We start from the raw sequence: 23,756 nt of genomic DNA on the forward strand, positions 1-23,756 counted from the left end.
GCGCCCTTCGGTGGTTCAGTGTATGGAAGTAATCGGCTTAATGGTAGCGGCAATGGACATAGTGCCGTATGCACGCTTACATCTCAGACCGCTGCAACTATGCATGCTCAGTCAGTGGAGCGGGGATTACACAGATTTGTCCCCTCAACTGAATCTGGACCAAGAGACCAGGGATTCTCTTCTCTGGTGGCTATCTCGGGTCCATCTGTCCAAAGGTATGACCTTTCGCAGGCCAGATTGAACAATTGTTACGACAGATGCCAGCCTTCTAGGTTGGGGTGCAGTCTGGAACTCCCTGAAGGCTCAGGGATCGTGGACTCAGGAGGAGTCTCTCCTTCCATTAAATATTCTGGAACTAAGAGCGATATTCAAGGCTCTTCAGGCTTGGCCTCAGTTAGCAACTCTGAGGAACATCAGATTTCAGTCGGACAACATCACGACTGTAGCTTACATCAACCATCAAGGGGGAACGAGAAGTTCCCTAGAGATGTTAGAAGTTTCAAAAATAATTCGCTGGGCAGAGATTCACTCTTGCCACCTATCAGCTATCCATATCCCAGGTGTAGAGCACTGGGAGGCGGATTTTCTAAGTCATCAGACTTTTCATCCGGGAGAGTCGGAACTCCATCCGGAGGCATTTGCACAACTGATTCATCGTTGGGGCAAACCAGAACTGGATCTCATGGCCTCTCGCCAGAACGCCAAGCTTCCGGGTCCAGGGATCCCAAGGCGACATTGATAGATGGTCTAGCAGCGCCCTGGTCTTTCAACCTGGCTTATGTGTTTCCACTGTTTCCTCTGCTCCCTCGACTGATTGCCAAGATCAAGCAGGAGAGAGCATCGGTGATTCTGATAGCACCTGCGTGGCCACGCAGGACCTAGTATGCAGATCTAGTGGACATGTCATCCTTTCCACCATGGTCTCTGCCTCTGAAACAGGACCTTCTACTTCAGGGTCCTTTCAACCATCCAAATCTAATTTCTCTGAGGCTGACTGCTTGGAGATTGAACGCTTGATTTTATCAAAGCGTGGCTTCTCCGAGTCAGTTATTGATACCTTAAGACAGGCACGAAAGCCTGTCACCAGGAAAATTTACCATAAGGTATGGCATAGATATCTTTATTGGTGTGAATCCAAGGGTTACTCATGGAGTAAGGTCAGGATTGCTAGGATATTATGTTTTCTCCAAGAAGGTTTGGAAAAAGGATTATCAGCTAGTTAAGCGTCTGGCAGATGTTCCAGACGTTCAGGCATTTTGTCAGGCTTTAGTTAGAATCAAGCCTGTGTTTAAACCTGTTGCTCCACCATGGAGCTTAAACTTGGTTCTTAAGGTTCTTCAAGGAGTTCCGTTTGAACCTCTTCATTCCATAGATATCAAGCTTTTATCTTGGAAAGTTCTTTTTTTGGTAGCTATTTCCTCGGCTCGTAGAGTCTCTGAGCTATCTGCCTTACAATGTGATTCTCCTTATCTGATTTTTCATACGAATAAGGTAGTCCTGCGTACCAAACCTGGGTTCTTACCTAAGGTGGTATCTAACAAGAATATTAATCAAGAGATTGTTTTTTTAAGAAGCTTAATCCGCTTAGCCTATGAGACTGCTGGACAGCAGCCTCCTGAAAGGATTACAGCTCATTCCACTAGAGCTGTGGCTTCCACTTGGGCCTTTAAAAATGAGGCTTCTTTTGATCAGATTTGCAAGGCGACGACTTGGTCTTCGCTTCATATTTTTTCAAAATTTTACAAATTTGATACTTTTGCTTCTTCGGAGGCTATATTTGGGAGAAAGGTTTTACGGGCAGTGGTTCCTTCCATTTAAGTTCCTGCCTTGTCCCTCCCTTCATCCGTGTACTTTAACTTTGGCATTGGTATCCCACAAGTAATGGATGATCCGTGGACTGGATACACCTTACAAGAGAAAACACAATTTATGCTTACCTGATAAATTTATTTCTCTTGTGGTGTATCCAGTCCACGGCCCGCCCTGTCATTTTAAGGCAGGTAATTTTTAAATTTAAACTACAGTAACCACTGCACCCTATATTTCCTCCTTTCTCGGCTTGTTTTCGGTCGAATGACTGGCTATGACAGTTAGGGGAGGAGCTATATTACAGCTCTGCTGTGGGTGTCCTCTTGCAACTTCCTGTTGGGAATGAGAATATCCCACAAGTAATGGATGATCCGTGGACTGGATACACCACAAGAGAAATACATTTATCAGGTAAGCATAAATTGTGTTTTTATGATAGGGTTTGATACTCAATCAAGCTTAGTGTGCGCTCGGGCACCAACATAGTCCAGTTAAATTATGTGCATCACTAAGAATCATCTCAAAAGAAAACCCCACAGTTTGAAATTTTGGGATGTAGTCTCCTATCAGAAATCCTCTGTAGGAAGATAACTTGGTTATAAAATCAGGAACCCCTACCTGAACCTCTCATTGATTTAGTCAACCACATAATTAATTGGTTTTTGTCTGGGGAAGGTTCTGTCCAAAATAAATTAACTAAATAATTTTTGCATATCAGTAATATAGTTTGGAGGTATAGGTATCAGAAATGTTTGTAATATATACAGCAATCTTGTAAAAATGTTAATTTTAATAATATTTATACAGCCTTACCATGAGAACCTTTTTGATTTCTTGAATGATAGATCTTTAACAAAAGCTGACTTAATAGAGATATGCTTAAAGGGATGCTGAACCCAAATTTTTTCTTTCATGATTCAGATAGAGGATGCCATTTTAAGCAACCTTCTAATTTACTCCTGTTCTCATTTATTCTTCATTCTCTTGGTAACTTTATTTGAAAAAGCAGGAATGTAAGCATAGGAGCCAGCCCATATTTGGTTCAGAATCCTGAATAGCACTTGCTGATTGGTACCTACATTTAGCCACCAATCGGCAAGCGTTACCCAGGTGCTGAAACAAATATGGGCCGGCTAGTAAGCTTACATTCCTGCCTTTTCAAATAAAGATACCAAGATAGCGAAGAAAAACTGATATTAGGAGTAAATTAGAAAGTTGCTTAAAATCGCATGCTCTATCTGAATCATGAAAGAAAAAAATTGGGTTCAGTATCCCTTTAAGGCAGTATATCTCATTTAAAGATTTATCTAAATGGACTCCTAAATATTTTAGAGTTATTGCAGCTTTTAAAGGGGCATAGATTATTTTACCTCCTCTTCCAACATTTAAAGGGACACTCGGGTTTTATTAAATTTTCATGATTCAGATACAGCATGTAATTTTAAACAACTTTCCAAATTACTTCCATTAAAAAAAATGTGCAGTCTTTTATATTTACACTTTTTTTGAGTCACCAGCTCCTACTGAGCATGTGCATGAACTCAGACTATACGTATATGCATTTGTGATTGGCTCTTTGCTATCACATGGTACAGGGGGAGTGGAAATATTCATAACTTTAAAATGTGTTCGAAAAGAATCTACTACTCATTTGAAATTCAGAGTAAATGCTATTGTATTGTCTTGTTATCTTGCATTTGTTGATTATGCAAATCTGCTGTGTTTACTGGTCCTTTAAGTAAGAGTAAGATTCAAAATTTCCTGCTTCAATTAATTGAGGAAATTGGAAAGCCTAGTAAACATCTTAGTTCTGACATATGGGCAGGAATAGATTTTTTGAGGTCAGTAAGGGAAAATAAAATGCTATTGGCAGACATGGGTAGTTTTATATTCTGATCTATCAAATTTAACACCAGTGATCTCTTCATTTTACCTAATTTTTTTAGTTAATGTCTCTAAGAAATAGGAGAGGGGATAACGGACATCCTTGCCAAAAAGGAGGATTGTATACCATTAAGACAAACCTTGGCACTGGGCAGAGTAAAGGGAAAAAAATCCTATTTAAAATAATGTCTCCAAAGCCAAAAGATTGTAAAGTGGAATGACCAATTGACCGAGTCAGAAGCCTTCTCTGCATTAGTAGAGAGAAGCAATGCCGGTATATGTTTATGTTGAGTATACCAAATTAAGGGAAGGGCTTTAATTGTATTGTCTTTTGCTTCATATTTATGAAAAAAGCCAACCTTATCTTGGTGTATAATGTATGTTGAAATGTTATTCAATCTAGTAGCTACATTTTTAGGATACATTTTTACATGTGAATTCAAAAGTAATTAATTATTGATAGTTAATTAGAAATAAGATTAGGTGAATTTATTTGTTTTGGGGATAACAACTATATGTGCTTGTAAGGCTTGTGGGGGGAAGGAGTGGCTATCATCTATACTATGAAAATAAGAAATTAGCTGGGGAGTCAGGATATCTTTAAAAGTTGTATAGTTGTGTAGTAGGCATATCCAAAGCCATAAGGAAAGGGTGACTTTCCTGTAGACAAAGAACAATAGCTTTCAGCAGTTGTCAATAAGTTATAGGTTCTTTTAATTGTTCCTTTTGCTGAGTAGTTAATGAACGCAATCCTAGGCTTTCAAGATAAGATCATCATAAAATAACATCATAAAATGTTGGTGATGCATCAGCTTGTCGAGGTCCCTGACTATTTTGATAAAGTTTATTAGATAAAGATTTTTGTAATAACCCCTAAAGGCATCTGCAATCTCTTTGAATGAGTACCATTTCTGACCCCTTTCATCCTTTATATTCAAAATGTAGGATTTCTTTATATGTCCCTTTAGACCCCTTGGTAGAAATCACCCCTGCTTGTGTTTGCTCCATCATAGTGATTTATCTTAAGGTATTATAATGCTTTCTTTTTTGCTTCTTTACCTTATAATTGCATTATTTGCCATTGAGTGTGTTCTATAGAGCATATACAAATAGGGTCTTTAGGTTGAAGTTTGTTTTGTGAAAGATTATCTAACTAAAATATCTACTAAAATATAGTCAATTCTAGTATAAACTTGGTGTGGGTAAGAATAGAAAGTATAATTTTTCATGGATGGGTGAAATATTCTCCATGCGTCATATACTGCTATATTGGTTAAAAAAAGATTTAAGTTGTTTAAGAGACTTGGTAAAATCTATTTTTATTTAGATTATAGTGTGTAGAAAAGAACATTGAAGAATAACCTTGACTTTATTTTAACTTTGGTAACCGATAATTACAGGAGCTAGGATTAAAGAAATAATAAATAGTAAATACTAAACATAATGATGTATTCAGAGCAAAGAGTAATATGTAGCTGCATTTTTACCATTATATTTTTTGTTTAAATATTGAAGAAGTGTAAAAGTTTAGTTTCTATATAGTACTCCTAGATTCTATAAAGTAATGGGTTCCGCCATGTTTAAACTAGTTGTCTTTCCAGGGCCCGGTAGTTTTTTATATATATATATATATATATATATATATATATATATATATATATATATATATATATATATATCAGGGATTTTCCCTATCAGTAACTAAGCAGTTCAGTGTGGGTTTAGTGGGGGCCCTGGAGTGTGGGGGTCCTGCCGAGGGTCTGTCGCTGTGAGAGCCATGGAGTGTGAGGTCTGGCCCTGGAGGTTGGGGGCCCTTTCTTTGGCCTTTAATGTTGGGGGTCCTGGCTCTGGAGGTTGATGGGCTTGTTGGGGTTAGGGCAGGGAGGCTACCATGTTCATTTGCATACATTTGAATACATTTGGGTCAGTGTGAGACAGTTTTCCTGTGGCCTTGATTGGTCTCAGTCTGCCCCTTGTGTGTAGTGGGGTAAGAGTGTGCAGTGGGGGCATGACAGGTCATGGCCCACCAGCAGGGCTATCATGGCCCGGTACTGGGCCACGGCCCGGCTGTTGAGAAACCGGGGTCTAGTCTATTTTATTGCCTGTTTTATATCTGGCCCTAACTGTTCTGAGCAGTGCAGTCAGTAAAGTCGAAATTAAAATTTTCATGATAACGACAGAGCATGTGATTTTAAACAACTTTCCAATTTACTTCTATTTTCAAATTTGCTTTGTTCTCTTGATATCCTTTGTTAAGCTAGGTAGGCTGATAAGAGCTCAAGAGCGTGCACGTGTCTTTAACAGTCTATGGGGCCGATTAATCATGGCCCGAATGGGGCCAAAAGAAACAGGAGTTAAGAAACAGCGGTTTTAAGAAACACTGCTGCCAAATGGTTAGTCACATGCACACTCCTGAGCTCACCTAGGATTACGCTTTAATAAAGAGAACTAAGCAAAATTGATAGCACAAGTAAATTGGAAAGCTGTTTAAAATGCCATGCTCTATCCAGTCCATTTAAGATTAATTTTGAATTTACTGTCCCTCCAAGTTCAGACATTTTGGTGTCTATTACTTTACAGAAACTCAGTGGAATTTAATAAAACCAATAATTTCAGAGTTAAATTGCAGGGAAAAGGGGTCAAAATAAGTAATGAAAGTAACAAAGTTTTGAACTACACAAAATTAAACATTTTATATTATAATCTCACAATGTTTAATATCCCTTTAAATCTAATCTCATTTTACTGTATTGTAGAGATACCACAAATGAGACCAAAACCTCACTATATGCTTATCAGAAGAGATGCAGAGAGCAATGAGGCTCAATATTGCACCAAAGAGCCCTTTCTAAATGCCAGGGTGATTGTTATTCGATGGCTAGTGTCTTTCTGGCTAGAACCGAAGCCTCAAACAGGGTCACACATCCCTGGTACAGAAGGAGAGAATGTGCCAAAGAATATTCAGGTATTTCAAATACATTTGCATGATACCCATCTCCCTAGTTGATTGATCTTCTGCTGTCTTAAAGCTGTAAGTAGTGTATTGAAAGCATTCACTATAATATTGTACCAGATTTTTTTTTTTATCAATTTATTACTTTAATGTTCATCTGTCTGTAATAACTAAAAATAACTAAAAAAAATGGTTTCTGTATTTTGTGCTCTGAGAGCTGTAAACACCTATTGTTTTTAGTACATTTATAAAAGGCCTCTTCCTCCTAATATGTTTCTTCATTTTAAAACAAAGTATTATATGATTTTTCTATCTGTTTTTCTGAATCTCTTTACAGGGACTTAATACTCATATGCTAAATCACTTGAAAGTGATGCAGTATAACTGTAAAAAACTGACAAGAAAATATCACCTGAATATCGTAGTAAAAAAGGAAGATATTTTACCTCACAGTTTCTTAATTGCTCTGGTAACAGTTATAATTCAGCTACTGCTCAGCTGCATGTTGAAAAAAATAATAGCAATTAGCATTAGCAGTGCTGAGGTCATACTATGCTTTGCTGTGATCTTATGAAATTTCACTGAAATCTCGGGAGATTTCATAGTAAACTTCCTTAAACTGAATAGGGAAATAACATGACACTGCCTGCACATGACAGATGCACACACACGTTCAAGCCCTGGGACTAGTATCCTGATTGGCTGCTTAAAGTCTGTTACAATGTGGTGCAACATTTTGAGGTAAATATCTTCATTTTTTACATAGAGAAGTTAAGGTAATATTTTCTAGTCTTCTTTTGACAGCTACCCTGTATCACTTTCAAGTGCTTCAACATTTGGGTATCATGTCCCTATAAATAGCCCTTCAGTCTATATATGGAATATAATTTGCACTATATTTACATATATCAAAATCATAGAGAAAAAAAATCCTCTCTTTTTAAATTAATCTTATCTATATATTTTTTTTTGTTCCCCTCTAATGTAGAGAGCTGCTGCAAATCTGGCAGCTCAAGAGGAAAGCAGGAGTGAAACTGCAGAGAGAACAGAGCCTGAACAGTCCCACTCCAATACTAGCACTTTGACTGAGCGTGAACCCAGTGTATCCAGCCTTTGTAGCATTGCTGAAGAGCATATTACGGATTATGAAATAATTCGCAGGTTCTTCTCCTGCAAGTGCAGCAATGTCAATTTTCTTATTGAAATTTTTCGGCAGGTGAGTTTTCTTTTTCTTTTTTAGAATTGTCCTTATTTCTACATTAAAGTGAATGTACATTTTGATGCTAAAGTGCTAGGGGCACTTTAATTCATCAAAATTTATATTTCACTTGTGAAAAAATACCTTTTAAACTTGACAGCCGCTCCAGCTTCCCCAGGTCGTCACAAAGCCATTTCTGACGTCAGAAATGATGGATCGATCATCCTCCAATCAAGGCTTCCCCCACGGGGGAACCAGTGTTTGATTCAAAGCCATGATTGGAGGAAGCCGGATTCCTCATTTTAGACTCAGGAAGAGGCTTTGCGTGCGACGGGCGGAGGAAGCTGGAGCGGCTGTCAAGTTTAAAAGGTATTTTTTCACAACACGAGTGAAATGTACATTTTGATGAATTAAAGTGCCCCTGTTTTTTATCAAATTTTTAAAAACCGGGCACTTTAGCATCAAAATTTATATTCACTTTAAGTAAAGCCTTTGCATTTGACACTTTTTGACTATACTTGAAAATAAAACCGTAGCAATTTTGGTTTTACAAATTAGTCGTACAAATTGTTTGATTTTTAATTAGTGCCAGTAATTTAATCAGTGCCATGGCATTAACCATGGGCACATTTTACAAAACACGTAATTAGTTAGAGAGTAAACACCTGGAGATTTAGTTTTTCTATAAACTGTTTAGTTCTGTGCAATGAAACAACTTTTCAATATATATTTTTTTTTTTTTTAAAGCCAGTTTATTAATATCTGCATATGGATACAAAATGGATGTGTCAAACAATATTGTCAATATTATAAGAGATATACTGGTCATATTTTTTATTTTTATTTTACAGTGAAACAAAAAGTCCATTAGTAAAGTCCCAGAACCATCACTTTAATAGCCTTAAATATAAAAAGGAACGTGACGTAGAATAAATGTTTTCTTACTAATCTTAATAATGCAAATTACACAATCTTATAATAAAAAAAAACCAATGCTAACATTAAAGGGACACTGAACCCAAATTTTTTCTTTCTTTTTTAAGACACTATGAGTCCACGGATCATCTTAATTACTAATGGGATATTCACCTCCTGGTCAGCAGGAGGAGACAAAGAGCACCACAGCAGAGCTGTTAAATAGCTCCTCCCCTCCCTCCCACTCCAGTCATGCTCTTTGCCTACGTTAGTGATAGGAAGAGGTAAAGTGAGGTGTTAGATTAGATTCTTCAATCAAGAGTTTATTATTTTTAAAGTAGTGCAAGATTGTGCTGCTTTGTCCTAGGGTGTAGCCGTAGTCCATATCAGTCTCTTCAGTAGAGCTTCTGGTGGCTTTAAAGCAATGGGAACTTGTGGGACATAATTCTCACTGCGCCTCCCATATTCTGATGCTGCCCTGACTAAGAAAACCTGAAGGACTTTTACTCAGGACTTTCGTTTCTTTCCAGGTCCATGGGAGGGAGAGGACCTCTTAAACCTGATGAAGTTACAGAGCTTGTGTACCATTAGTTTGAGACAACATACTACGAGAGAGAGAAAAATAATTAGGACAAAGATTAGCAAGCCTTGCAGTATCTTTGCACCTACTACCTAGCCATCCTGAAAGACCAAAAGTCAAACCGACAATAGAACCATTAAACTTAATGTCATGCAGTTTTCTCATGTCAACCTGTAATTCAGTGATTTGATTAAGATCATATTGTACTACTTCACCAGAGTCATTAATAAAAACACAGAATTGAGCCATTATTAAAGAGCATGCTCCGCCCTTATCAGTTAATATATCTATGGTCTAGCAGTTTTGCAGGGCAACACATTATTTTATTAATAGTATAAAAGTTTCTATTAAAAGGACATTAAACACAAACTGTGAGCTGCATAAAACCTTCATATGTCAAAAGACTTTTCCAATAAATAATGCAGCTTTAGCTTGTTAAACAAACATATGATTTTTTTCTTTTCTGTTCTGTCCCCCCATAAAAAGAACCCTAAACTAGTATAAAAAATATACCATGAACTTTGCGCATGAGCATTTAAGAGTCTTGGGTAGCCACAGACATATAGTATATTCCTTTATAATCTCTAATCTAATAGCTAAACATAAATATATATTTATGTACAAATATATTAACACCTATACTACCTTAAATGCTCACTGCTATTGGAATGTATACTAAACTGATAATCCATCAAAAAATAAACAAAAAACAAATAGAAAATGTGGGGAAGGAGCAATAAACAAACCTCCCATATACAGTGGATATAAAAAGTCTACACACCCCTGTTAAAATGTCAGGTTTCTGTGCTGTAAAAAAATGAGACAGATAAATTATTTCAGAACTTTCCCCACCTTTTAATGTGACCTTTAAACTGTACAACTCAATTGAAAAACAAACGGAAATCTTTTAGGTGGAGGGAAGTAAACAAAAAAAAAACTAAAATAATGTGGTTGCAACTGGGGATGTAGCTGTGTTTAGAATTAAGCAATCACATTCAAAATCATGTTAAATAGGAGTCAGTACACACCTGCCTTCATTTAAAGTGCCTTTGATTAACCCCAAATAAAGTTCAGCTGTTCTAGTAGGTTTTTCCTGACATTTTCTTAGTCGCATCCTACAGCAAAAGCCATGGTCCACAGAGAGCTTCCAACGCATCAGAGGGATCTCATTGTTAAAAGGTATCAGTCAGGAGAAGGGTACAAAAGAATTTACAAGGTATTAGATATACCATGGAACACAGTGATGACCGTCATCAAGTGGAGAAAATATGGCGCAACAGTGACATTACTAAGAACTGGATGTCCCTCCAAAATTGATGAAAAGACGAGAATAAAACTGCTCTGGGAGGCTGCCAAGAGGCCTACAGCACCATTAAAGGAGCTGCAGGAATACCTGGCAAGTACTGGCTGTGTGGTACATGTGACAACAATCTCCTTTATTCTTCATATGTCTGGGCTATGAGGTAGAGTGGCAAGATGGAAGCCTTTTCTTATGAAGAAAAACATCCAAGCCCGGCTAAATTTAGCAAAATTCTGAAGTCTCCCAAAAGCATGTGAGAAAAGGTGTTATGGTCTGATGAAACCAAGGTTGAACTTTTTGGCAATAATTCCAAAAGATATGTTTGGCACAAAAACAACACTGCATATCACCAAAAGAACACCATACCCACAGTGAAGCATCGTGGTGGTAGCATCATGCTTTGGGTCTGTTTTTCTTCAGCTGGAACTGGGGCCTTAGTTAAGCTAGAGGGAATTATGAACAGTTCCAAATACCAGTCAATATTGGCACAAAACCTTCAGGCTTCTGCTAGAAAGCTGAACATGAAGAGGAACTTTATCTTTCAGCATGACAACAACCCAAAGCATACATCCAAATCAACAAAGGAATGGCTTCACCAGAAGAAGATTAAAGTTTTGGAATGGCCCAGCCAGAGCCCAGACCTGAATCCAATCGAAAATCTGTGGGGTGATCTGAAGAGGGCTGTGCACAGGAGATGCCCTCGCAATATGACAGATTTGCAGTGTTTTTGGAAAGAAGAGTGGGCACATCTTGCCAAGTCAAGATGTGCCATGCTGGTAGACTCATACCCAAAAAGACTGAGTGCTGTAATAAAATCAAAAGGAGCTCCAACAAAATATTATTTTATTTTTACTTCCCTTCACCTAAAAGATTTCAGTTTGTTTTTCAATTGAGTTGCATAGTTTATAGGTCACATTAAAGGTGGAAAAAGTTCTGAAATGATTTATCTTTGTCTCATTTTTTTTTTACATCACAGAAACCTGCCATTTTAACAGTGGTGTGTAGACTTTTTATATCCACTGTACATTAGCCAAAATAATTAACCCAATCATCCCTGGGAGAAAATTGAACAAGTACAATTTGTATATGTACTTAACAAAAAATAAAAGCAAAATAAACAAAATTAATGTATAGTAATGTTTCATTGTCAATAGTGTAACATTGTATGCATTGTTGAAATGCCTAATTTAATAGTATTTTATTTTTAAAAGAACATTAATACAGAGGTACCAGAGTCATGGCTATGTGGTATGAAACCACAGATCCAACAGACACCTGTACCATCAGTGTAGCAGTAACAATAAATGCCTTGTCTTGTTCCCATTGGGTGGTATGGCAGACATAACTGGGAACAATAAGAATACCCAAAAATATAAAAGAATACATGATGGGTTTGCATATAACATAATTGCACAGTAATAGAATAAATACATTATACACAAAGTATTTGCTAATATTTGAGTGATTACTAAAAACCTTATAAAACAGAGAATTCCTTTACACACCAGTAAGAGCATCACTAGAGTGTAAATGTAGCTTACAGAAATTATAATGAAAAAACATAATTTATGTAAGAACTTACCTGATAAATTCATTTCTTTCATATTAGCAAGAGTCCATGAGCTAGTGACGTATGGGATATACATTCCTACCAGGAGGGGCAAAGTTTCCCAAACCTCAAAATGCCTATAAATACACCCCTCACCACACCCACAATTCAGTTTAACGAATAGCCAAGAAGTGGGGTGATAAGAAAAAAGTGCGAAAGCATATAAAATAAGGAATTGGAATAATTGTGCTTTATACAAAAAAATCATAACCACCCCAAAAAAAGGGCGGGCCTCATGGACTCTTGCTAATATGAAAGAAATGAATTTATCAGGTAAGTTCTTACATAAATTATGTTTTCTTTCATGTAATTAGCAAGAGTCCATGAGCTAGTGACGTATGGGATAATGATTACCCAAGATGTGGATCTTTCCACACAAGAGTCACTAGAGAGGGAGGGATAAAATAAAGACAGCCAATTCCTGCTGAAAATAATCCACACCCAAAATAAAGTTTAACGAAAAACATAAGCAGAAGATTCAAACTGAAACCGCTGCCTGAAGTACTTTTCTACCAAAAACTGCTTCAGAAGAAGAAAATACATCAAAATGGTAGAATTTAGTAAAAGTATGCAAAGAGGACCAAGTTGCTGCTTTGCAAATCTGGTCAACCGAAGCTTCATTCCTAAACGCCCAGGAAGTAGAAACTGACCTAGTAGAATGAGCTGTAATTCTCTGAGGCGGAGTTTTACCCGACTCAACATAGGCAAGATGAATTAAAGATTTCAACCAAGATGCCAAAGAAATGGCAGAAGCTTTCTGGCCTTTTCTAGAACCGGAAAAGATAACAAATAGACTAGAAGTCTTTCTGAAAGATTTAGTAGCTTCAACATAATATTTAAAGCTCTAACAACATCCAAAGAATGCAACGATTTCTCCTTAAAATTCTTAGGATTAGAACATAATGAAGGAACCACAATTTCTCTACTAATGTTGTTGGAATTCACAACTTTAGGTAAAAATTCAAAAGAAGTTCGCAACACCGCCTTATCCTGATGAAAAATCAGAAAAGGAGACTCACAAGAAAGAGCAGATAATTCAGAAACTCTTCTGGCAGAAGAGATGGCCAAAAGGAACAAAACTTTCCAAGAAAGTAATTTAATGTCCAATGAATGCATAGGTTCAAACGGAGGAGCTTGAAGAGCCCCCAGAACCAAATTCAAACTCCAAGGAGGAGAAATTGACTTAATGACAGGTTTTATACGAACCAAAGCTTGTACAAAACAATGAATATCAGGAAGAATAGCAATCTTTCTGTGAAAAAGAACAGAAAGAGCAGAGATTTGTCCTTTCAAGGAACTTGCGGACAAACCTTTATCTAAACCATCCTGAAGAAACTGTAAAATTCTCGGAATTCTAAAAGAATGCCAAGAAAAATGATGAGAAATACACCAAGAAATATAAGTCTTCCAGACTCTATAATATATCTCTCTAGATACAGATTTACGAGCCTGTAACATAGTATTAATCACAGCGTCAGAGAAACCTCTTTGACGAAGAATCAAGCGTTCAATCTCCATACCTTTTAAATTTAAGGATTTCAGATCCTGATGGAAAAAAGGACCTTGTGACAGAAGGTCTGGTCTTAACGGAAGAGTCCACGGTTGGCAAGAGGCCATCCGGACAAGATCCGCATACCAAAACCTGTGAGGCCATGCCGGAGCTACCAGCAGAACAAACGAGCATTCCTTCAGAATCTTGGAGATTACTCTTGGAAGAAGAACTAGAGGCGGAAAGATATAGGCAGGATGATACTTCCAAGGAAGTGATAATGCATCCACTGCCTCCGCCTGAGGATCCCGGGATCTGGACAGATACCTGGGAAGTTTCTTGTTTAGATGGGACGCCATCAAATCTATTTGTGGAAGTTCCCACATTTGAACGATCTGAAGAAATACCTCTGGGTGAAGAGACCATTCGCCCGGATGCAACGTTTGGCGACTGAGATAATCCGCTTCCCAATTGTCTACACCTGGGATATGAACCGCAGAGATTAGACAGGAGCTGGATTCCGCCCAAACCAAAATTCGAGATACTTCTTTCATAGCCAGAGGACTGTGAGTTCCTCCTTGATGATTGATGTATGCCACAGTTGTGACATTGTCTGTCTGAAAACAAATGAACGATTCTCTCTTCAGAAGAGGCCAAAACTGAAGAGCTCTGAAAATTGCACGGAGTTCCAAAATATTGATCGGTAATCTCACCTCCTGAGATTCCCAAACTCCTTGTGCCGTCAGAGATCCCCACACAGCTCCCCAACCTGTGAGACTTGCATCTGTTGAAATTACAGTCCAGGTCGGAAGCACAAAAGAAGCCCCCTGAATTAAACGATGGTGATCTGTCCACCACGTTAGAGTGTGTCGAACAATCGGTTTTAAAGATATTAATTGAGATATCTTTGTGTAATCCTTGCACCATTGATTCAGCATACAGAGCTGAAGAGGTCGCATGTGAAAACGAGCAAAGGGGATCGCGTCCGATGCAGCAGTCATAAGACCTAGAATTTCCATGCAAAAGGCTACCGAAGGGAATGATTGTGACTGAAGGTTTCGACAAGCTGCCATCAGTTTTAGACGCCTCTTGTCTGTTAAAGACAGAGTCATGGACACTGAATCTATTTGGAAACCCAGAAAGGTTACCCTTGTCTGAGGAATCAATGAACTTTTTGGTAAATTGATCCTCCAACCACGATCTTGAAGAAACAACACAAGTCGATTCGTATGAAATTCTGCTAAATGTAAAGACTGAGCAAGTACCAAGATATCGTCCAAATAAGGAAATACCACAATACCCTGTTCTCTGATTACAGACAGAAGGGCACCGAGAACCTTTGTAAAAATTCTTGGAGCTGTAGCAAGGCCAAACGGCAGAGCCACAAACTGGTAATGCTTGTCCAGAAAAGAGAATCTCAGGAACCGATAATGATCCGGATGAATCGGAATATGCAGATATGCATCCTGTAAATCTATTGTGGACATATAATTCCCTTGCTGAACAAAAGGCAAGATAGTCCTTACAGTTACCATCTTGAACGTTGGTATCCTTACATAACGATTCAATATTTTTAGATCCAGAACTGGTCTGAAGGAATTCTCCTTCTTTGGTACAATGAAGAGATTTGAATAAAACCCCATCCCCTGTTCCTGAACTGGAACTGGCATAATTACTCCAGTCAACTCTAGATCTGAAACACAATTCAGAAATGCTTGAGCTTTTACTGGATTTACTGGGACACGGGAAAGAAAAAATCTCTTTGCAGGAGGTCTCACCTTGAAACCAATTCTGTACCCTTCTGAAACAATGTTCTGAATCCAAAGATTGTGAACAGAATTGATCCAAATTTCTTTGAACAAACGTAACCTGCCCCCTACCAGCTGAGCTGGAATGAGGGCCGCACCTTCATGTGGACTTAGAAGCAGGCTTTGCCTTTCTGGCTGGCTTGGATTTATTCCAGATTGGAGATGGTTTCCAAACTGAAACTGCTCCTGAGGATGAAGGATCAGGTTTTTGTTCTTTGTTGAAACGAAAGGAACGAAAACGATTATTAGCTCTGTTTTTACCCTTAGATTTTTTATCCTGTGGTAAAAAAGTTCCTTTCCCACCAGTAACAGTTGAAATAATAGAATCCAACTGAGAACCAAATAATTTGTTACCCTTGAAAGAAATGGAAAGTAGAGTTGATTTAGAAGCCATATCAGCATTCCAAGTTTTAAGCCATAAAGCTCTTCTAGCTAAAATAGCTAGAGACATAAACCTGACATCAACCCTGATAATATCAAAGATGGCATCACAGATAAAATTATTAGCATGCTGAAGAAGAATAATAATATCATGAGAATCATGATGTGTTACTTGTTGCGCTAAGGTTTCCAACCAAAAAGTTGAAGCTGCAGCAACATCAGCCAAAGATATAGCAGGTCTAAGAAGATTACCTGAACACAGATAAGCTTTTCTTAGAAAGGATTCAATTTTCCTATCTAAAGGATCCTTAAACGAAGTACCATCTGACGTAGGAATAGTAGTACGTTTAGCAAGGGTAGAAATAGCCCCATCAACTTTAGGGATTTTGTCCCAAAATTCTAATCTGTCAGACGGCACAGGATATAATTGCTTAAAACGTTTAGAAGGAGTAAATGAATTACCCAATTTATCCCATTCTTTGGAAATTACTGCAGAAATAGCATTAGGAACAGGAAAAACTTCTGGAATAACCACAGGAGATTTAAATACCTTATCCAAACGTTTAGAATTAGTATCAAGAGGACCAGAATCCTCTATTTCTAAAGCAATTAGAACTTCTTTAAGTAAAGAACGAATAAATTCCATTTTAAATAAATATGAAGATTTATCAGCATCAACCTCTGAGACAGAATCCTCTGAACCAGAAGAGTCATCAGAATCAGAATGATGATGTTCATTTAAAAATTCATCTGTAGGGAGAGAAGTTTTAAAAGATTTTTTACGTTTACTAGAAGGAGAAATAACAGACATAGCCTTCTTTATGGATTCAGAAACAAAATCTCTTATGTCATCAGGAACATTCTGCACCTTAGATGTTGAAGGAACTGCAACAGGCAATGGTACTTTACTAAAGGAAATATTATCTGCATTAACAAGTTTGTCATGACAATCAATACAAACAACAGCTGGAGGAATAGCTACCAAAAGTTTACAGCAGATACACTTAGCTTTGGTAGATCCAGCACTAGACAGCGATTTTCCTGTAGTATCTTCTGACTCAGATGCAACGTGAGACATCTTGCAATATGTAAGAGAAAAAACAACAACATATAAAGTAAAATTGATCAAATTCCTTAAATGACAGTTTCAGGAATGGGAAAAAATGCCAAAGAACAAGCTTCTAGCAACCAGAAGCAATGAAAAATGAGACTGAAATAATGTGGAGACAAAAGCGACGCCCATATTTTTTAGCGCCAAATAAGACGCCCACATTATTTGGCGCCTAAATGCTTTTTGGCGCCAAAAATGACGCCACATCCGGAACGCCGACATTTTTGGCGCAAAATAATGTCAAAAAATGACGCAACTTCCGGCGACACGTATGACGCCGGAAACGGAAAAGAATTTTTGCGCCAAAAAAGTCTGCGCCAAGAATGACGCAATAAAATGAAGCATTTTCAGCCCCCGCGAGCCTAACAGCCCACAGGGAAAAAAGTCAAATTTTTGAAGGTAAGAAAAAATGATTAAATCAAATGCATTATCCCAAATATGAAACTGACTGTCTGAAAAATAAGGAAAGTTGAACATTCTGAGTCAAGGCAAATGTTTGAATACATATATTTAGAACTTTATAAACAAAGTGCCCAACCATAGCTTAGAGTGTCACAGAAAATAAGATTTACTTACCCCAGGACACTCATCTACATGTTTGTAGAAAGCCAAACCAGTACTGAAACGAGAATCAGCAGAGGTAATGGTATATATAAGAGTATATCGTCGATCTGAAAAGGGAGGTAAGAGATGAATCTCTACGACCGATAACAGAGAACCTATGAAATAGACCCCTTAGAAGGAGATCACTGCATTCAAATAGGCAATACTCTCCTCACATCCCTCTGACATTCACTGCACGCTGAGAGGAAAACCGGGCTCCAACTTGCTGCGGAGCGCATATCAACGTAGAATCTAGCACAAACTTACTTCACCACCTCCATCGGAGGCAAAGTTTGTAAAACTGAATTGTGGGTGTGGTGAGGGGTGTATTTATAGGCATTTTGAGGTTTGGGAAACTTTGCCCCTCCTGGTAGGAATGTATATCCCATACGTCACTAGCTCATGGACTCTTGCTAATTACATGAAAGAAAAGAGTTCATAGCTTTAACCATTCCGGAAATAAATTAAGCACTATCAGAGAATGATACTTCCCAAAGGCTCAGTCTTTATGGATTTCCTTGCCATTGATTAGGATCAGTCTGGCAACAATTTGTAGTGAGATCCATGATTTAACTTCTGTGACTTCAGTGGCTGTATTTGTGATTAATAGTACACAGACAGGCCCCTTCCACTTTTGCTCTAGAGCTGTTTTTTTATCAAAAAGCTTTTAAGCTTTATAAGATCACCAGGTGAGTTAGCATGCACTTACACGATTATCATTCTGTAACTGCACAGCATGTACCTGGATATGGAAAGACTTAAGCATTGATGTTAGTTGTATGTCATAGTCTCTAAAATCAACATTACAGATATTATATTTACAACCTGTTTCTGAGCACTGTTAAACTAATAGTCACCTACATTTTTACACAGGGGGTGTTGAAGAATACAGGGTAATTTTTATTTCTCTTTAAAGGGACATTAAAGTCAAAATTAAACTGGAATGATTCAGATAAGACAGGTAATTTTTAACTACTTTCAAATTTACTTTTATCATCAAATTTACATTGTTCGCTTGGTATTCTTTGTTGAAGGCTAAAACTAGGTAGGTTTATAGGCTGATCTCTAAGAACTTTTAGGTGCCTCTTTTCTTTCCAATGGCATGGAGAGTCCATGAATTCATTCTAATTACAAGTGAGAATTCAACTCCTGGCCACCAGGAGGAGGCAAAGAACACCACAGCAAAGCTGTGTCCATGTAATCCTCTTTAGTAAGAGTCATGGTGGCTTTTAGCAGTTGGAAGATGGCGAGGTTATCCTTGCTTACCTTCCAACATTTATGCTACCCCCTATACAGAAAACCAGGGTTGGTTTCTTTTTCTACAGGTCCCTGTCAGAGGTCGGCTGAGTTTGACAGACCTGAGTTGCTGTGCCTGCCCTGCAGCTGAGCTCCATGGGTCCCTGTCAGCCGTCTGGATGAATCTGTCAGACCCAGAGCTGGTGAGAAGATTGAAGACTTCTAACCGCGAGTCCCTGTATCCCTGCCCCCATGACTTGTGGTCTAATTGAGGCATGTTAAGGGTGAGGGACTGGTCTTATTTATTGCAGGGTGGGCTAAGAGTGGACACAGAATCTGTTTGCATGGAGTATTTAGTACTCCTCAGAGGTGGCGGTTGTGTGTTTCTTTAGAAGGTTATCCTGAGACCACCGTACACTTATATCTCACATGGTGAGACTTTTGTACCCCCTATAGGGTTTGTAACGTGTATACCTATATATACAAAATGGCTACATTCACAAGTATAGAATTTAACGGCTGCAATCCCTTAGTGCATCTATGCTGTCTTATCCCCTTATTGGGTATACCTACATATACAAAACGGCCACATTCACAAGTGTGGGATTCAACGGCTGCAATACATTTGTGCAACTATGCTGTCTTAGCCCCTTATTGTGTATACCTACATATACAACATGGCCGCATTCACAAGTATGGTATTTAACAGCTGCAATCCTTTTGTACATCTATGCTGTCTTATCGCTTTATTCGCTGATGAGCCTCATGTGGGGTTCAGCATTTGTTATCACTTTTAAAATGGTTCAGAAGCGATAGAACCTTTATACGGGTATTTAGGGGTATGTTTTTATTTTTTAGCAGACTGCTAGTGGTGCACTTAATAAAGGATTTTGCCGCCATTCGTCTGCTCCCTTTTGCAGAACATTATTGGGATTGAAAGATCCGGGCACGTCTTGGACAAATTATTCACTTATCTGTGTATTTCTCTAGGGCCTGCCTTTGTGTAGTGTACTATGTCGGTGCCTGCATGATGGCCGCATTTGCAGCTCACATCTGGGGCGCTTAAGGAAGGGCATCTGTGCACACGGCCGCTTTGCAGCTCAGCTGATGTGTGCATCTAGTTGCGGATGCAGATGGCTTTTAAACAGGTCTGATTGGGAGCATGTGTATGGACGGCTGCATTCACGGCACACAGCGTGTTGAATTATGTGTGAGGGTATGCTTTCCTGTGTCAGTAGATAGTTGTTTCTGGTTTTGGCAATTGCATATGCGTGCCAACTGTTTAGCCTTATATGATCCTAGCAAGGGGCTGTAAAGACCGGGAATCAGCCAAGCCTTAGATCTGTGATGGTGGCAATAATGAAGGGCTCTCATGTACATTTTTGTTCCCATTAGAGTAGACACAATTATTTTTTGGTTGCGCACTTTAGATTGCAGTTTCCTGCCATGAACAGGTCTTTTGGCGCGATGCTACTCTGCACTTCGGATAGGATCTCTGTTCTCAGGTGCATTTTTATTTTGGCTTAGCTCTGGTTTCTTTTTCTGAACCCTATATATTTGTATTTATATTGGTTTGTAGGAAATCTAAATTTGTTTTGCATTTTTTATGTCTCTAGGGTCAGCGTAGCCATAGTAGACTAGACTGTGTCTTATGTAAAGATCATACAGTCTGTGGCTTCTCTTACGTTTATCCTTTCACGGACATCAGTTTCTCTAGCACAGATATTTTAGAGAACAGTGTGTTTTTTTCATGTTTGGACTGGTGCTGTGATATTGAAAGAGTTAACTTTTCTTTCCATAAGCCTTTCTACTATATTTTATATTTGAGATCCCTGTCATCTACTACCACCTAGTGGTGATCAATGGTATTGTTCATACTTTCTTCAATTACTCTAGTTAAGAGTATTTTATAGTAAAGTCATTATAAACCATCTCTGAGGTTTCCTTTCTGGATGGGTCCGGATCTATAATGTAACATATATAATATAATATTGTTTTTCTATATTATTTGTTTTTGTACGGGGGCTCTCCTTTGTACTGGGGTTACTTTTATTTGTATTAATGTCTGTGACATGTATGTGCTTATTTTATGTATAGGGGCTTTATTTTTCTTATAAGAATCCAAGATTTTAATTTCTCTCATATTCAGGGGATATTTAGCGCTGCAAAATCTGTTGGCGCTCTACAAATACCTGATGATGATGATGATGATATTGTTAGCATCAGTGACATGGATTATTTCATGTCTTTCTCTTTCCTTAGTGTTTTAGCACACTAAATATATTTATTTCTATGTTTCTATTTATAGAAATGCAATATTATAATCTTCCTCGTTTTGAGGTGTTCTTTGCTCAGGTCTGTGCCATCATTGCCGCTTATGACACACACATTCTCACAACTCTAATAGGTTTTTTAGTTAACCTATGTTGACATATGGTAATTTATTATAATTTTCTTGATCTTAGGGTTCTCAGATGATCCTTTAATCTTCTCTGGATAAGGAGATTTTATCTTATGTCTGTGTCATCTGGTATGGTCCTGTGTCATCTGGTATGGTCCTGTGTCATACTTTTCTTACTGTCCTTCGGACCCTACTGGGACTGTAGTAGTCTGATGATTAGCTTAGCTGACTAGCAAGCGGGTGGTTATCGGCAATCCTGCTTCAACAAATTGCTCTCTTGAATGCTTTGTCGAGATAGGATTCCATGGTTTTCTCATACGAGAAAGTATTAAGTATAGGACTGTCACATCTTGTCCTATTTTTCCTTCCTTTTATTGAAGTAAGCTTGCAGTTATCTTCCGAGAATTATTTCTGCAAGTAATCTTGGAGGTAATTTTATATATCTGAAGGGCTTTGATGAAGTTCTGGAAAGGAGTTTCTTGGTTCCTATATCAGGGTATGTTTTTTTTTTTCTAGGGCAATCAAAGACTCGATTTCCATGAAGATTTTCTTGACGAAGGTCAGAAAATCTAAACTTCTTGTGGCCTGTTTTTTTCTCTTCAGTCCTCCGTCTGTCCTCAAGTGTATTGTGTATGGAAGTAATTGATCTATTTGCGACTTCCATGGACATTATTCCTTTTCCTCTTTTCCATCTGAGTCATCCACAGTTATGCATGCTCAGATAATGGAGCAGAGACCACTCAGACCTCTCGCAGAGGATAGTCTTAGACATCCGAAGATAGATTCTCTGCCTTGGTGGCTCTCTAAGGAGAGACCTTCTTGGGAGCTTATGTCTACAGTAACCAGCCTTTTTGGCTGGGGAGTAGTTTGGTGTTCCTTTAGAGCTCAGGGATTCAGGTGGAGTCTGCTCTCCCTACAAATATCCTAAATGAATCTTCTATGCCGTGATAGTTTTTATCGGACAATTTTTCTTCGGAAGGATCACTTAGTCCCTTAACTACGCAGGAGGGGACTCGCTTCTTTAGTGGGCCGAGTCTCTATTGTTTTTTTTTTCTGCCATCCTCATCACAGGGGTGGATCCTGGGAAGCGGATTTTCTGAACAAGCAGTCTTTCTTCCAGGGGACTAGTATTCTCCAGTATTTGTTCCATGGGACTAGTATTCTCTAGAACAGAGCTTTCCAAACTTTTCATCTTGATGACACACTTTTTAGACCTACATCATTTTGTGAACAGTAAATCAGTTGTACTAGCAAAAAGAGGAGGTTAAACTAACTTGTTTTAAGAGATACAGACACATACAGAAATTATAAAATAACTAAAATGTATTTACAAGTAACAGTAAGTATGTGCAAGAATTTAAGAATTAAAAAAAAAGTTTATAATAACTACACCAATAACTACTTACTATTTTAATGGGATTGGATGGAGGGTTGATGGGATGAACACAATTTTTGGAATATTTAGTGGAAAGATAAAGACACTCGCATTTCATCATCAAGCAATTTTGTAAGGCTTCCACTTCCTATCCTATATAAAGAGCAGGAGCAGCAATGCACCTACTGGGTGTTAGCTGCAAATAAAAAACCCCCCCACTGACCTTTTGACTTCAGCTCAGCGTTTAAGCTGATGCCCTCAGAGCTCGGTGAGTCCGATTGTCTACTGCCCAGCACTGCAAACACACTGCTGTCCCACTCACTGTACTACACATGCAGTCACGAGCACAATTAAGGAGACTACACGTGCAGTCAGGAGCAATGTGCCGCCAAAGCCACCAATTGGAATAGTTCAGTTCCCACTGAGCTGCGCCAATAGGTTTAAGATGATCTGTGACCCCCTAGGTATCAATCACGTGTCAAACGTGATATGTGTAGCAGGCAGGGGCGGAAAGTCAGAAACCCCAAAAATTTTTTACAAAAAATTAAATTTAAAAAAAATTTGTGGCTGGAAGCAGGGACACACCTACACACTGCTGCCGACACACTAGTGTGTCCCGACACACAGTTTGGAAAAGCACGTGCTCTAGAATAACCTTCGGGGGGGGGGGGGGGGGGGGTCGGAGTTGATCTGGTGGCGTTTTTTCGTCTAATCGACAGACTTCTCGACTTCTTATTAAGGTAAAGGTATCTGAATGCTGCTCTAGCAGCTTTCTGGCAGTTCCATGGGTTGGTAAAGGCTCCAGCTTGGCCTCACAGATCTTGGTTTGCGGGTTCTGGTGAGGATGCCGTCCTTTTCCTCTCGGAAGTTGCCTTTTTGAGGAAGGACCTTATACTTCAAGGTCCTTTCTACAATCCAAACTTAGTTTCTTCTGAGCTGTCTGCTCGGAGATTGATCCAGGTTTTTTTAGTTGGGTCATTGATATCATGATTCAGGCTTGAGAGACATTCTCTCGCAGGATTTACCACAGGGTATGGTTTAAATACATTTTTTGGTGAAAATCTAGGTTTCTCTTACAAGTGGTATCCAGTCCACGGATTCATC

At 38.5% G+C, this 23,756-nt stretch overlaps 1 protein-coding gene across 9 annotated transcripts in view; it reads left to right on the forward strand.

The window, feature by feature from the left end:
* The window catches only part of RALGAPA1 (Ral GTPase activating protein catalytic subunit alpha 1), a 1,007,748-nt gene that overhangs the window by 289,126 nt on the left and 694,866 nt on the right, over positions 1 to 23,756 (forward strand). For all 9 annotated transcript variants that reach the window (XM_053697738.1, XM_053697739.1, XM_053697743.1 and 6 more), the window contains exons 9-10: positions 6,450 to 6,658; positions 7,635 to 7,862. In XM_053697738.1, coding sequence (XP_053553713.1) covers positions 6,450 to 6,658; positions 7,635 to 7,862 — 437 coding nt within the window. The remainder of the gene's footprint in view (positions 1 to 6,449; positions 6,659 to 7,634; positions 7,863 to 23,756) is intronic.

Source organism: Bombina bombina, chromosome 1, assembly GCF_027579735.1.
Source record: "Bombina bombina isolate aBomBom1 chromosome 1, aBomBom1.pri, whole genome shotgun sequence".
NCBI classification, from domain to species: Eukaryota; Metazoa; Chordata; class Amphibia; order Anura; family Bombinatoridae; genus Bombina; species Bombina bombina.